This window comes from Colobus angolensis, unplaced genomic scaffold (genome assembly GCF_000951035.1).
Source record: "Colobus angolensis palliatus isolate OR3802 unplaced genomic scaffold, Cang.pa_1.0 Scaffold190, whole genome shotgun sequence".
NCBI classification, from domain to species: domain Eukaryota; kingdom Metazoa; phylum Chordata; class Mammalia; order Primates; family Cercopithecidae; genus Colobus; species Colobus angolensis.
Window position 1 is genome coordinate 978,044 of NW_012115044.1, and position 16,849 is coordinate 994,892.

General features: G+C 39.1%; 1 protein-coding gene across 1 annotated transcript in view; it reads right to left on the bottom strand.

Moving 5' to 3' along the window:
• The window catches only part of KIAA1407 (KIAA1407 ortholog), an 86,581-nt gene that overhangs the window by 22,228 nt on the left and 47,504 nt on the right, over nt 1–16,849 (bottom strand). Inside the window, exons 12-13 of the mRNA XM_011940589.1 lie at nt 15,102–15,184; nt 13,925–14,026 (exon numbers count right to left, since the gene is read on the bottom strand). Coding sequence (XP_011795979.1) covers nt 13,925–14,026; nt 15,102–15,184 — 185 coding nt within the window. The remainder of the gene's footprint in view (nt 1–13,924; nt 14,027–15,101; nt 15,185–16,849) is intronic.

Consider the following 16,849-nt stretch of genomic DNA (forward strand, 5'->3'; position numbering starts at 1 on the left):
GTGAGGAAGGAACTGGGAAATACTGATAGAAAGTTCTTTCACTACATGTAAAGTGTTGTTATTTGAAGGTGGAAAGAGATTATTATTATTATTTGAGATAGGGTCTTGCTATGTTACCCAGGCTTGTCTCAAACTACTGGACTCAGGCAGTCCTCCTGCCTCAGCCTCCAAAGTAGCTGAGATTACAGGTACATGCTACCACACTCAGGTAGAAGGAGATTATTTTAAAAATGTAAACACTAGGGTAACTAAAAATATTTTCAAAAGAGGGCCGGGCACAGTGGCTTATGCCGGTAATCCCAGCACTTTGGGAGGCCGAGGCAGGTGGATCACGAGGTCAGGAGTTCGAGACCAGCCTGGCCAACATGGTGAAACCCCGTCACTACTAAAAATACAAAAATTAGCCAGGTGTAGTGGCGGGCATGTGTAATTCCAGCTATTCGGGAGGCTGAGGCAGGAGAATCACTTGAACCCGGGAGGCGGATGTTGCAGTGAGCCGAGATCATGCCACTACACTCCAGCCTGGGTGACAGAGCAAGACTCCGTCTCAAAAAAAAAAAATATATATATGTGTGTGTGTGTGTGTATATATATGTGTATATATGTGTACATATACACATATATATATTTATATTTTAAAGAGGTATAAATAAAAACTCCAAAAAAAATGATAAAACAGAATCATAAAGATGCTTAATTAAAACCAGATAAAGTAGGGGAAAAACAAGAAAAACAAAGAGTAAGTACAACAAATAGAAAATAGCTAACAAGAAGATAGATTTTAATCCAGTTGTGGCCAGGTGTGGTGGCTCATGCCTGTAATCCCAGAACTTTGGGAGGCTGAGATGGGTGGATCACCTGAGGACGGGAGTTCAAGACCAGCCTGACCAACATGGTGAAACCTAGTCTCTACTAAAAATACAAAATTAGCCAGGTGTGGTGGTGCATGCCTATAATCCCAGCTACTCAGAAGGCTGAGGCAGGAGAACCGCTTGAACCCAGGAGGCAGAGGTTGCAGTGAGCTGAGATCACGCCATTGCACTCTAGCCTGGGCAACAAGAGTGAGACTCCATCTCAAAAAAAAAAAAAATTTTTAATCCAGTTTTATCAATAATCACTTTAAAGTTAATGGGCTAAATGTAATAGTTAAAAGACTGAGATTATCAGATTAGATACCAAATGAAGAAACAGCTATATGATGTCTATAAGACATTCAATTTTATAAGACATAGATGTAGGTCTTTTTTTTTTGAGACAGAGTCTCGCTCTGTCGCCCAGGCTGGAGTGCAGTGGCTTGATCTCGGCTCACTGCAAGCTCCACCTCCCAGGTTCATGCCATTCTCCTGCCTCAGCCTCCCAATTAGCTGGGACTACAGGTGCCTGCCACCATACCTGGCTAACTTTTTTTGTATTTTTTTTAGTAGAGACGGGGTTTCACCTTGTTAGCCAGGATGGTCTCGATCTCCTGACCTCACGATCCACCTGCCTCAGCGTCCCAAAGTGCTGGGATTATAGGTGTGAGCCGCTGCGCCCGGTCATGTAAGTCTTTTTAAACATACATGCACCTAATAACAAACCTTCAAAGTACATGAGGCAAAACCAGATAGATATGAAAGGAGAAATAAATGTCCAAGTTTGGTTAGAAACTTCAATATTCCTCTCTCAATAACTGATAGAAGCAGGCAGAAAAATCAGTAAGAATATAGATATAGATACAGTAAGACACAGACATACTCAATGTGACTTGGCATTTTTGCAGACCAATGACAGCTTAGTACTATAGTACTATACATAGTCTTCTTAAGTGCACATGGAACATTCACTGAGATAGACAATATTCTGGGCCATAAAGCAAAACTTTATAATTTCATGCAATACACATTCTTGGAACATAATGAAATTAAACTAGAAATTAAAACTAGACATTAAACTAGTAGAAAGTTATCTGAAAGTCCTCAAATATTTAAACTTTAAAGAATAAACTTCTTAATAACCCATGGGACAATGAGGACATCTCAAGGGAAATTAAAAATATTTTGAACTAAATAAAGATAAAAATATCAATATATGATATACAAGTGAAAGAGTACTTAGAGGGAAATTTACAGCAGTAAATTCATATACTAGAAAAGGAGAGGCCAGGCATGGTGGCTCATGCCTTTAATCTTACCACTTTGGGAGGCCAAGGTGGGAGGATCTCTTGAGCCCAGGAACTTAAGACCAGCCTGGACAACATAGTGAGACCCCATCTCTGCAAAAAATTTTAAAAATCAATTGGACATGGTGGTGCATGCCTGTAGTCGCATTTACTCAGGAGGCTGAGGTGAGAGGATTGCCTGAGCCCAGGAGTTTGAGATTACAGTGAGCTATGATCACACCACTGCATTCCTGCCTGGGCAACAGAACAAGGCCCTGTCTCTAAAGAAAGAAAGAAAGAAAAAGAGAAAGCTCTGAAATCAATAATTGAAGTTTATATCTTAGGAAACTAGAGGAAGAGAGCAAAATCTTAAGGAAGGAGGAGGACAGAAATAAAAATTAAAGCAGAAATCAATGAAATTGAAATGAAGAAAATAACAAAGAAAACTAATGAAACCAAAAGTTAGTTTTTGAAAAGAAATAAAATTGATAAAACTGATATCCAGGTAAACCAGAAAAGAGAGAAGATATATATCACCAATATCAAAATTTAAAGCGCAGACATCAATACTGATCTCACAGACATTAAAAAGGTCATAAGAGAATACTAGGACCTCTATTCCAAGAGACTTGAAAACTTAGATTAAATGCTCAAATTTCTTGAAATATGCAAACTACCAAGGTTTACTCAAGAAGAAAGAAAAACTGAATAGCTCAATATCTATTAAAGAAATAGAATATATTATTTTAAATCCTCTTAAAAAAGAAAACTCCGGGTGAGGGATAAAAAACTACAAATCAGGTTCCGTGTATATTGCTCAGGTGATGGATGCACCTAAATCTCACAAATCCCCACCAAACAATTTACTCATGTAACCAAATACCACCTGTTCCCCCAAAACCTACAGAAATAAAAAATTTAATATAAAATAATAAACAAAAAAGAAAATTCCAGGCCCAGGTGGTTTCACCAGTGAATTCTACCAAACATTTTAGAGAGAAATAACACCAACTTTACACACTCTCTTCCAAAAAGTAAAAAAGGGTATACTGTCCCCATTTTATGAGGCTAACCATTATCCTAGTACCACAACAAGACAAACATAATATTTAAAAAAATGAAATGCAGGCTGGGTGTGGTGGTGCATACTTAGAATCCCAGCTCCTCAGAAGGCTTAGGCAAGATAACTTGAACCCAAGTGTTCAAGACTAGCCTGTGCAACATAGCGAGACCATACCTCAAAACAAAACAAAAAAAAGGCCAGACGTGGTGGCTCACGCCTGTAATCCCAGCACTTTGGGAGACTGAGGTGGGCAGATCACAAGGTTAAAAGTTCAGGCCAGCCTGGCCAAATCCCGTCTCTACTAAAAAAACAAAAAATAGCTGGGTGTGGTGGTGCATGCCTCTAACCCCAGCTACTCAGGAGGCCAAGGCAGGAGAATCACTTGAACCCAGGAGGTGGAGGTTGCAATGAGCTGAGATTGTGCCACGGCACTCCAGTCTGGGTGACAGAGTGAGACTCCATCAAAAACAAACAAACAAACAAACACCCCAAAAACCAAATTCTTAACAAAATACCAGCAAATGAAATCTAACAATATATAAAAATTACACACTATGACCAAGTGGAGTTCATCTCAGGAAGGCAAGGGTAATTTTACACTGGAAGATCAATCAATGTAGTTTACCACATTAGTAGAGGAATTAAGAAAACTATATAATCATATCAAAGATGCAGAAAGAGCTTTCAGTGAAATTTGTAATCAACACTCTCAGCAATCTAGAAATAAATGAAAACATCCTTCATCTAATAAAAGGCATTCGTGAAAAACCCACAGCAAACATCACACTTAATAGTGAGATACTGAATGCTTTCCCCTAGATATGAAACAAGGCAAGAGTGTCTTCTCTCCCCATGCCTATTCCATCTCATACTGGAAGTCCTAACTAGTGTGATAAGGCAAGATAAATAAGTAAAAGGCATGCAGATTGGAAAGGAAGAAATAAAATTGCATTTATTAGCAGACAACCTGGTTGTTTATCTAGAATATTCCAAATAATTTACAAAAATACTTCTGGAACCAAAAAGTGAGTTTAGTAAGATTGCACGATACAACATCAACATACTAAAATGAATTATATTCCCATATTAGCAATGAATAAATGGAGTATGAAAATTTTAAAAAATATGATTTATAATAGTGCCCCCAAAATGTAGTACCTTAGGTACAAATCTAACAAAATGTGAGATGTGAGAAACAATGATGAAAGAAATCAAAGATCTAAATAAATGCAGAAAAGACATCAGCAAGATGGTGGAGTAGCAGCTTTCTACCATCATATCCCCACAGAAGCACTGATTTTGACAAGTACCCATGGATGAGGGTACCTTTGCGGAAGTCCAGAAGTCCAGCAGTGAAGTTCCAGTACATCACTGGACACATTGAAGAGAGTAAGAATAGTTGCACTTTATCTGGGTCACCCCTCCCCCAAGGCAGCACAGTTCAATGCCAAGAGAGACCCCCACAGCCTGTGATTCCTCCCATAGGGGAAAGTGAGAGGAGAGTGAGTAAGCATTCAGCTCCCTCAGCTTTGTAGGATGCTGCCCAAGAGGCCCACTTCTTTCTTACCTTACCCAGATTACTGAAGTAATCAGCACAGCTGAGTGGTTCAAGGAAGCTGGGAACAGGGAAGAAAGGCCACAGACCCTACTAACCAATAAACAAATAAGGAGATTCAATGAGTAATTTAAAAAATCTAACAAAGAAAAACCCAGGACTTCATTGGTGAATTATATTAAACATTTAAAGAATTAATGCCAATTATTTTCAAACTCTTCCAAAAAAACTGAAGAGAAAGGAACATTTCCACACTCATTTTATGAGGCCAGCATTACCCTAATACTAAAGACAGACAAGGATAATACAAGAAAAAAAATTATAGGCCAATATACCTGATGAACATAAGTGCAAAAATCCTGAACAAAATAGCAGCAGACTAAATTCAAGAGCACATTAAAAGGATAATACACTATGATCAAGTGGGAGTTGTCCCTGGGATGCAAGGATGGTTCAATATGCACAAATCAATAAATGTGATACACCATATTAACAGAATGAAGGATAAAAATAATATGATCATCTCAACAGATGCAGAAAAGCATCTGACAAAACTCAACATCCCTGCATGATAAAAAAAACTTTCAGTAGGCTGGGTCACCTCTGTGACCCAGGTGTGGTGGCTCAGGCCTGTAATCCAGCACTTTGAGAGGCTGAGGCAGGAGGATCGCTTGAGCCCAGGAGTTTGAGACCAGCCTGAGTAACATAGTCAGACCTGGACTCTGTGATTCATATGGAAAGTCAAATGAACTAGAATTAGCCAAAACATTCTAAAGAAGAAAAATAGAGTAGCGGAATTCACAATGCCTATAAAGCTACAGCAATCAAAGACAGTATTACTTGCAAAGGAAAAGACATAAAGAAACAACAGAAAAGAATAGAGAGCCCAGAAATAGATCCACACAGTATGGTCAACTGATTTTTGGCAAAGGTATACAAGTAATTTAATGGAGAAAAGATAGTCTTCTCAACAAATGATACTGGAACAACTGAACATCTGTATAAAAAATGAATTACAGCATACCTCACACCTTATATTAAAATTAACTCCAAATGGGCTGCGCACGGTGGCTCATGCCTGTAATCCCAGTACTGCACTTTGGGAGGCTGAGGTGGGTGGATCACTTGAGGTCAGGAGTTTGAGACCAGCCTGGACAACCTGGTGAAACCACGTCTCTACTAAAAATATAAAAATTAGCTGGGCATGGTGGCATGCGCCTGTAGTCTCAACTACTTGGGAGGCTGAGGTGGGAGAATCGCTTGAGCCTGGGAGTTAGAGGTTGCAGTGAGCCGAGATCGTGCCACTGCACTCCAGCCTGGGTGACAGTGAGGCCCTGTCTCGGGAAAAAAAAGAAAAGAAAAAAGAAAAATTAACTCCAAATAGACCACAGACCTAAATGTAAGATGTAAAACTTTGTGAAGGAAAAACTGAAAATCTGAATGACTTTGGGTTTGGTGATTAGTTTTGGATACAACACCAACAGCACAATCCATGAAAGAAAAAAGTAAGGTTGACTTTATTAAAATTTAACACTTTCCTCTGTGAAAGACACTGTTAAGTGAATTAAAGTATAAGGCTTAGACTGGGAGAAAATATTTGCAAATCACCTAACAAAGGACTTGGTCCAGAATATATAAAGAACTTTTAAAACCCAACAATAAGTAAACAAAAAATGGACAAAAGATCTGAACAGATACTTCATCAGAGAAGATATATGGATATCAGGTGAAGATATGAAAGGATTCTTAGCATTATTTGTTGTTAGGGAAATGCAAATAAATACCACAATGATATATTACTATATACCTATTAGAACATATTAAACCCCCCAAACTGGCAATAACAAATGCTGATGAGGATGTGCAACAAAAAGACCTTTCATTTATCATTGGTAGGAACACAAAATGGTGCAGCCTCTTTGGTATAGAATTTGGCAATTATCTATAAATTTAAACATTGACTTACCACACTACCTAGCAATCACATTCCTAGGTATTTAGCTAAGTGAATTGAAAACTTAAAAAATTTTAAAAAAACCTTTTTTTTTAGAAACAGGGTCTTGCTTTGTCACCCAGGCTGGAGTGCAGTAGCAAATCATAGCTCTCTGCAACTTTGAACTCCTGAGCTCAAGTGATCCTCCCACCTCAGCCTCCCAAGTAGCTGGGACTACAGGTGCATGTCACCACACCTGGCTAATTTCTTTTATTTTATAGAGACAAGGTCTCACTATGTTGCCCAGGCTGATATGAACCTTTGGGCTCAAGAAGTCCACCTCAGCCTTCCAAAGTGTTGGGATTAGAGGTGTGAACACCTGGCTGAACTGAAAACTTATGAGTCCAAACAAAAACATGTATGTAAATGTTTCTAGCAACTTTATTCATAATTGCCAGAAACTGGAAGCAATATCAACAGAGGAATAGATAACTTGCATATGCAGACAAAATTCTATTGGAATACTATTTGATGATAAAAAGGACTGAGCTTTTGATTCATGCAACAAAATGGATGAATCATAAATGCATTTTACTAAGTGAAAAAACCAACACTGTATGAATCCACTGATGACTTCCAGAAAAGGCAAAACACATAGGAATAGAAAACAAATCTGTGTTTGCCAGGGATTAGGGGCTGGCGGATGTCCCACTGGGTACAATGTTCATTATTTGAGTGATGGGTACACTAAAAGCCCAGACTTCAGCACTCCACAATATATCCATGTAGCAAAACTGCATTTATACCCCCTAAATCCACAAAAATTAAAAAATGAGGGGTATACAGAGGAAGTTGTAACATGAAGGAACTGCTTTTTATAATACTCTGCATTTGTTAAAAGCCATAGCACTGTACATTTACAAGAGTGAACTTTAAAGTAGAAAAACAACAAATCAACCAGAATGTCAGGGATTCCAGGATGGAATGTAGCCTGTGACAAATGAATCCGACTGTATTAAAAACAAATGACAAAACTGTATTCAAGAAGCTGGGGAAAATAGGTGCTGACCTAGGGAAAAATAGGAGCTGACCTAAGTAACTTAAAACTTATTTTAGTAGAATGATTTGTATTGCTTTGGGTATATACCCAGTAATGGGATTGCTGGGTCAAATGGTATTTCTGGTTCTACATCCTTGAGGAACCACTACACTGTCTTCCCCAATGGTTGAACTAATTTACAATCTCACCATCAGTGTAAAATTGTTCCTATTTCTTCACGGCCTCGCCAGCATCTATTGTTTCTTTACATTTTAATAATCGCTATTCTGACTAGCATGAGATGGTATCTCTTTGTGGTTTTGATTTGTATTTCTCTGTTGATCAGGATGATAGGCTTCTTTTTTTTTTTTTCTTTCATATGTTCTTTGGCTGCATAAATGTCTTACTTTGAGAAGTGTCTGTTCATATGCTTTGCCCACTTTTTGATGGGGCTGTTTGTTTTTTTCTTCTACATTTAAGTTCCTTATAGATTCCCGATATTAGACCTTTGTCAGATGGATAGATTGCAAAAATTTTCTCCCTTTCTGTAGGTTCCTATCCCCTCTGATGATAGTGTCTTTTGCTGTGTAGAAGCTCTTTAATTAGATCCCATTTGTCAATTTTGGCTTTTGTTGCAATTCTTTTGGTGTCTCTGCCCATGCCTATGTCCTGAATGGCACTGCCTAGGTTTTTCTTCTAGGGCTTTTATGGTTTTGGGTTTTATATTTAAGTCTTTAATCTATCTTGAGTTAATTTTTGTATAAGGTGTAAGGAAGGGGTCCAGTTTCAGTTTTCTGCATATGGCTAGTCAGTTTTCCAAACACCATTTATTAAATAGGGAATCCTTTCCCCATTGCTTGTTTTTATCAGGTTTGTTGCAGATCAGATGGTTGTAGACGTGTGGTGTTACTTCTGAGGTCTCTGTTCTGTTCCATTGGTCTATATGTTTGTTTTGGTACCAGTACCATGCTGTTTTGGTTACTGTAGCCTTGTAGTATAGTTTGAAGTCAGGTAGAATGATGCGTCCAGCTAAAGACTCATGCACATGTATATTTATTGCAGCACTATTTACAATAGCAAAGACTTGGAGCCAACACAAATACCCATCAATGATAGACTGGATAAAGAAAATGTGGTATATATACACCATGGAATGCTATGCAGCCATAAGAATGAGATTATGTCATTTGTAGGGACATGGATGAAACTGGAAGCCATCATCCTCAGCAAACTAATACAGGAACAGAAAACCAAAAACTGCATGTTCTCACTCATAAGTGGGAGTTGAACAATGAGAACACATGGACACAGGGAGAGGAACAACACACACTGGGGCCTGTCAGGGGCTGGGGGGCAAGGGGAGGGAGAGCATTAGGACAAATACCTAATGCATGCGGGACTTAAAACCTAGATGATGGGTTGATAGGTGCAGCAAACCACCATGGCACATGTATACCTATGTAACAAACCTGCATGTTCTGCACATGTATCCCAGATTTTAACTGGAAACCACAGGGTTAAAGATAAATGGAACTGTACATAAACACTGTACTGTATTTGGTAATTTTTTTCTCGTTGGGGTTTGGGTAATCGGTTCTGAAACTGCTTTACATCTATCCTGGGGTTGCACAAATAAGTAAGTGGATGAATTGTGGGAGCCAGGTTTCATGCTGTCAGAGGGCATTTACAAATAAGCAAGAAGGGAAGCATAGGATAAACCCTCTAGTGCTGGATTAGAGCCAGAAACATCAGTATGAACTCATATTTAGGTGGAGCTACACATACATATATGTACATATACACACACAGATGGATAGACACAGAATGATTACAGATAGGTGTGTATACATAGCATAGTATACATATATTACCAAACCCCATAACCAATAACACACTCAATAAAAATAAAACATATGTCATCATTTTTACATGGGTTCTAACCATGACCTATGATATGAAAAACCATCGTTGTATTTCAACTACAAAAACACTAATGACCTCAACACGTAAATCTAACCCAATCATAAAAATAATTAACTGCCAAAAATAATTAACTACCTCCAACTGCCAAGGTCCTATAATCAGTGACGCCCCAGTAGCAATTTCACCCTCAGTACTTAGATATTGCTTTCCAAATACCATTTATAACTAAGAACCCTCAGAAAAATGGCTTATTCCTGAGGGCAGGGCAATGAAAAAATAAAAGACGAATAGCATCAGAAAGTGCCCAAAAAACACAAAATAATGGGGGTATGTCAAAGGAACAATAGGAGCCAACCTTAAAGAGCTCCCAGTGGCCAAAGCTGAAACAATTTGAGCAACAAAATAAATAACATAGTATTTTTAATAACACAAAATATAAAATAAATATACAGTCATATGCTACCTAATGATGTCTGAGTAAATGAAAGACTGAATGTACCAAGGTGGCCCTATAAGGTTATAATGGAGCTGAAAAATTTCCATTGCCCAGTGATACTGTAGCTGTTCTAATTCATAGTGCCACACATTACTCAAGCAGTTGTGGTAAAGCTAGTATAAACAAACTTACTGTGCTGCCAGTCATATAAAAGTATAGCATATACAATTATGTGAAGTACATAATACTTGAGAATGACACTATACATTTTATCATTATTTTAGATTGTACTCCTTATTAAAAAAAAAAGTTGGCCAGGCATGGTGGCTCACGCCTGTAATCCCAGCACTTTGGGAGGTCGAGGTGGGCGGATCACCTGAGGTAGAGAGTTCGAGACCAGCCTGACCCACATGGAGAAACCCCATCTCTAATAAAAATACAAAAAGTAGCCAGCGTGGTGGTGCATGACCGTAATCCCAGCTACTCGGAAAGCTGAGGAAGGAGAATCACTTGAACCCGGGAGGTGGAGGTTGCAGTGAGCCGAGATCGCACCATTGCACTCCAGCCTGGGCAACAGGAGTGAAACTCCACCTCAAAACAAAACAAAACAAAACAAGAAAACAAAAGTTAACTGTAAAACAGCCTTAGGCATTCCTTCAAGAGGTATTCAAGAAGAAAGCATCACTATCATAGGAGATGACAGCTCCACTGGTGTTACTGCCCCTGAAGACCTTTCAGTGGAAAAAACTGTGGAGGGGGACGACTGTGATACTGATGATTCTGACCCCCTGAGATCGCCCAATGGGCTCATAAACAAAATGGCCATGGCGGCAGAGATAGAGGTTATGCATGGGCTCAGCAACACAGACTTCCACTCACCGATGCTGACCTGGCTAAAGGCACTGCCGAGTACCCAATCTGCCAGCAGCAGAGACTAACAATGAGTCCCTGATGTGGCACCATTCCCCAGGGTGATCAGCAAGCTTCCCAGGGGCAGGTTGATTACAGTGAACTGCTTCCATTAAGGAAGGGGCAACATTTTGTACTTACTGGAACAGCCTGATATGGATTTGCTTTCCCCGCATACGATGATTCTGCTAAAACTACCATCTATGGACTTACAGATTCACCTTATCTACCGTCATCGTATTCCACACCGTTGCTTCTAACCAAAGAACTCACTTCACAGCAAAAAAGTATAGCAATGGGCCTATGCTCATGGAATTCATTGGCCCTACTATGTTCCCTACCATCCAGAACCAGGTGGATTGACCCAACATTGGAATAGCCCTTTGAAGACTTAGTTATAGCACCAGCTAGGTGGCAATACCTTGCAGGGCTCAGGAAGGTTCTTCAGAAGTCTGTACATCCTCTTAAACAGTATCCAATACATGGCATGGTTTCTCTGATAGCCAGGATTCAAGAGCCCAGGAATCAAGAGATGGAAATGAGAATGGTACAGTATTACTCTTAGTAATACCACTAGCAAAAATTTGTCTTCCTGTTCCCATGATTTTATGCTTTACTAGCCTAGAGGTCTTAGTTCCAGAGGGAACAATGCTTTCACCAAGAGACATAATGATTCCACTTAACTGCAAGTTGACTGCTACCTGGCCACTTTGGGCTCCTTGTGCCACTGAATCAACAGGCAAAGAAGGGAGTTATGGGGATAGCTTGGGGTGACTGATCCTGCCTGCCAAGGGGGAACTGAACTACTACTCTACATGAAGGTAAGGAAGAATACATTTGGAATACAGGAGATTTGTTAGGGTGCCTCTTAGTATTAACACTGTCCTGTAATTAGACTAAATGGAAAACTACAACCTAATCCAGGCACGACAATGAATGTTGCTGTGGCTTTAGGAATGAAGGTTTGGGTCACCTGTTGGGTAGAGAATCACAAGCAGCTGAGGTGCTTGCTGAAGGCAAGGGGAATATGGGGGGTAGTGGAAGAAGGTATTTATAAATACCAGTTACAACCATGTAACCAGCTGTAGAAACAAAAACTGTAATAGTCATGAGTATTTTCTTTTTATTTTGCTATGAATACATTTGTGCATTTTCTTTTCTCTTATTCTTTTGTCATGTAACTTTCTATCATAGTATTTAAGTATTGCTAACATTACATCATTTATGCTATGTAAGTATTTAAGTTATGGGATATCATGGAGAAGAGTAAACATCACACAAGGACTTTACCTTCTCTTCTGAGGAGTGGTTTAGTATGTTTTCAGTTGTATGCTGGATAGTTGTATCATGTTAGGTGGAATTGTGATCGTGCTATTGTCTTTATTTGCAGATTAACTATGGTTTACAGAGATGTGCATGGGTGCCAAGTTGACAAGGGGTGGACTTGTGATGGCTAATTTTATGTGTCAACTTGACTATACCATGGGGTGCTAGATTAAACATTATTTTTGGATGTGTCTTTAAGGATGTCTCTCAATAAGATTAGCATTTGAGTTGGTGGCCTTAGTAAAGCAGATTGCCCTCACTAATGTTGGTGGGCATCATCCAATTTGTTTAGGGCCTCAATAGAACTTTCAAAAAGGAGAAGGAAGGAAGAATTCATCCCTTTTTCTTCCTGCCTGCCATCTGGAGCTGGGATATTGGTCTTCTCTTGCTCTTTGACTGAGATTTACACCATCAACTCCCCTGATTCTGAGCCTTCAGACTTGAACTGGAATTACACCACTGGGTTTCTTGGGTCTCCAGATGGCAGATGGCAGATCATGGGACTTCTCAGCTTCCATAATTGCGTGAGCCAATTTCTCAAAATAAGTCTCCCTCTGTCTATATGTCCTACTGGTTCTCTTTTTCTGGAGAATCCTGACTAATACAATTCTCCATTCAAATTTCCTTTTCATGAAAATGCCTCTAATTTTTCCAAATTCTTCATGAAACATACCTTATATGACTTTCTTGACCTCCCTCTCTCTCTCTCTTTTTTTTTTTCTTAGAGACAGTCTTACTTTGTTGCCCAGGTTGGAGGTCAGTGGCACAATCACAGCTCACTGCTGCCTTGAACTCTGGGCTCAAAGATTCCTCCTGCCTTAGCCTCCCAAGTAGCTGGCGATTATAGGCAGGTGTCACTGCTCCCAGATGATTAAATTTTTTTTTTTTTTTTTTGTCAGGATAGGGTCTTGCCATCTTGCCCAGGTTAGTCTCAAACTTCTGGGCTCAAGCAATCCTCCTGCCTCAGCCTCCCAAAGTGCTGGGATTACAGGTGTGAGCCACCACGTCTGGCCCTTTGATCTCTTTTGGTCTATGTAGCACATGATGGCAAATAATCTACTACAGTGTCTCTGACAGGTTTGTATTTTTGGGCCTTATCTTCCCAAGCAGAATTTAATAACCTTAGAGTAAGAGCTTTTTCTCTTATTTCTTCTGTGTGTATTATTATTTCTATGTGTATTATCACTTCCTCTTCCATTTGTTAATTCATTTATTCACTCATTAAACACGTATCTGCTGGGTGCCAATACAATGGTGAACAACACCAGACAGTTCCCTTAACTCTTATGGAGGTTACAGTTTAGTTGGGGATGTAGAAATGTTCTGAAGGGAAGATACTTGATGAGAGTCCACAAAGGGGGACCCTACCTAACTTTGAGTGGAGAGGAGGATGGGCAGGGCAGGAAAGGCTAATCCGGACAAAGTCATGTTTGAGCTGAGATCTGAAGAATGAGTAGCTTTTCACTAAATAAGATAGAGAAAAGAAGTGAAGGTGAGAGAAGAGTATTCCAGATAGATCTGGCTTAAAGAGGATAGATAGGGCCACAGTATCACACACAGCAAGCCTCAAGATACAGGGACTGACCAAATAGACAATACTAACCATTTTCTTCAGTCTCTTCTCTTCTCGTTTTCTTTCAAGCTGTGCCTCCTTTTCTTCTGCCTCCCTTTTCTGACGTTCCTCCTCTTGGGCCTTTAACTGGGCCTGATTGAGATTAGAACCCAGAAAAATCAGAACCCTCAATTTGAACAGAAATGTGATCTTTTATGTTTAGGATAGTCAATCTACCAAAGTGCCTGTCCTATTTCTGGAATAAGTCTGCACTTGGTGATAAAAGTAGAAAACTCAATCAACATGTCATCAGTTACGTAACTTAAAAGTTTCTCCAAAAGAATCCTTTTCTACTTGGGAAGGTAAGACTGATCATAAATAATATCACTAATTTTTCATTTAAAAATTATGACTTTGCGCACGGTGCCTCACGCCTGTAATCCCAGCACTCTGGGAGGCCGAGACGGGCGGATCACGAGGTCAGGAGATCGAGACCATCCTGGCTAACACGGTGAAACCCCGTCTCTACTAAAAACACACAAAAAAATTAGCCGGGCGTGGTGGCGGGCGCCTGTAGTCCCAGCTACTCGGGAGGCTGAGGCAGGAGAATGGAGTGAACCCAGGGGGCGGAGCTTGCAGTGAGCCGAGATCGCACCACTGCACTCCAGCTTGGGCGACAGAGCGAGACTCTGTCTCAGAAAAAAAAAAAAAAAGATGACTTAGATGACTTTTTAGTTCTTACTGTCATCTGTGAAAAACTAACTCCAAGTTAGAAACAGTTTAGGGGGAAAAAGGTTTTCTTTCATTTCACCAGAAAACCCCCAACTGATAGAACTGTTTATTTTTTCTTGGTAGTTACAAAATTTACTTCGGATAGTCTAGGTCAAAACTTTGGAAGATAAGAACTAACCCCCTTTGCAAATTCATTAGGTCAGACATCTGCCTATAATTCACTAATCTTGTTTATGTGTAAATCTTCTAATCTGCTGGCTCTCATCAACTTTTATAACATTTTTTTCCTGCTGTGTTAATGATGTTGATGTTTCTGTCCCCCTTATTTTCCTAAAATTGTCAAAGAATTCAGGCCAGTAGGCCAAAAAACCATTTCCAAAGTTGATGTAACTCTCTTGTCTCAAGGGTTCTGAAAAAGTGAGGTTTCATTTTTTAAGAAAGACCTAGACAAATCCTGTTTTTTTTTTGGACTCAGTTTGCATTTTGAATTTATTACCAATTTTTCTTCTTCTTGTTTTTTCTTCTTCTCTGCCAAGATCCGCCTACGTTCAGCCCGTTGAATTGCTCTCTCTTCCATAGCTAGAAAATAGTAACAGAGTTCTAACATTTTTTATATTGAAAAAAATATGAGGAATACTGCAAGAGAAATGCCTCCATTTCATAGTAAAATTTAGTGTTATTATTAGGGTTTTCTTGTAAGTTGAAAGTTCACAATCTCAGAAAATATGTAGAGATAAATAGAACTTATATACTCTACAGGTTAAAGACTTACTATCCCATCCTCAGCAATGAGGAACAATTTATAAATTAATTGTTTTGTTTATATTTTTATTAAAAATGATTAAAAATGATTTATGATTTATAAAAAATGATTTACTGATTTATAATGTGCCTTGATGATAGACTTTTAGTATATGAAACGCAGAAACCAGAATTATAATTTGATTATATATTTGATGAATGCAGGAAACTTTAATTGCACCTAACAAATACTTTGAGAGTAGAATCATTCCTCAAATCCTACTGAATCTGCTAATTTTTCTTAAGTCACTGTACATATGTCTGTATATATAAGAACAACAACAAACAAACTAAAGTTTGGGGTCACGATGAAGATATTTCAATCTAGTTTTAAGGCCTGGATATACAGATGGGCAGGAAATGGAATTGTACCAGGCATTTGGAGAACTGGCATATGAACGAATTTGAGTGTCAGAATCCTGTTCTTGACAGTCTATTAAATATCGATCCAAAAGAAACAAATGTGCAAGATGGTCTGATAATATGACTCTGTAATCAGTTGGGGCTTTCATAGGAAGAGGGGCATGGATGGGAGGAGTATCAAGTTCTGCTCACCTAAGCCAGCCAACAGTTACTTTCAGTTCCTTGTGCCATATTACAGAGAAAAGAATTTAAGTCCAAGTTTTAAGAATTAATAAACAAAAAACTCACCAGGCTATTTCTTACAGATATTAAGTGTCTGCTTTGCTGAAAAAGAATGGCAGTGCCACAGATGGCGAGAGTGAAATTGTCTCTCAGAAGGCAGAAATAGACTAGGGGATTAATGTAAGAGACCCCTAAGAAGCAGAGTCTCTGGTAATATGCCCTTTGCCCATCTTTTCTAGATCTAATCATTAAAAGACTACTTGAAAGTAGACTGGGCTTCTAAAATAGCTAACTCCTTGATCAAACAATAATTAAAAAAAAAAAATCACACTTAACTGGGCATTTCCTGACCAAGCTTAACGGTAGGCAAAGCCAGCATAAACTGCTGTCCTGGCAGACAGTTAATGCAAAGACTGCCAATTTCTTCATTAATAGGAACTGACTGCAGGCACAGTGTCTTCATCTGCAATTACTTCTTGTTAAACCAGCAATCTTGTCACAGGTAAAAAATCAAATTTTACAAACCACAATACAATTGTCAAAGTGCCAACCACCACATGCAAACGCATGTAGAGTGTAGGACTAAGTAACAGTAAAAACAATGAGCACATTCACTAGGTGCGTTCTGAAGAATGCTTCTGTTCATATAGTTTAGTTTAAATAAGGGTTTCTGGCCAGGTGCAGTGGTTCATGCCTACAATCCCAACACTTAGGGAGGTTGAGGTGGGAGGACTGCTTGAGGTCAGGAGTTTGAGACCAGCCTGGGTAACACAGGAAGACCCTACCTGTACCAAATAAATAAAGGTTTCTACGTGCATCAAAAATGTTATCAAATTAAGATATCTGGTTTGTAGGTTT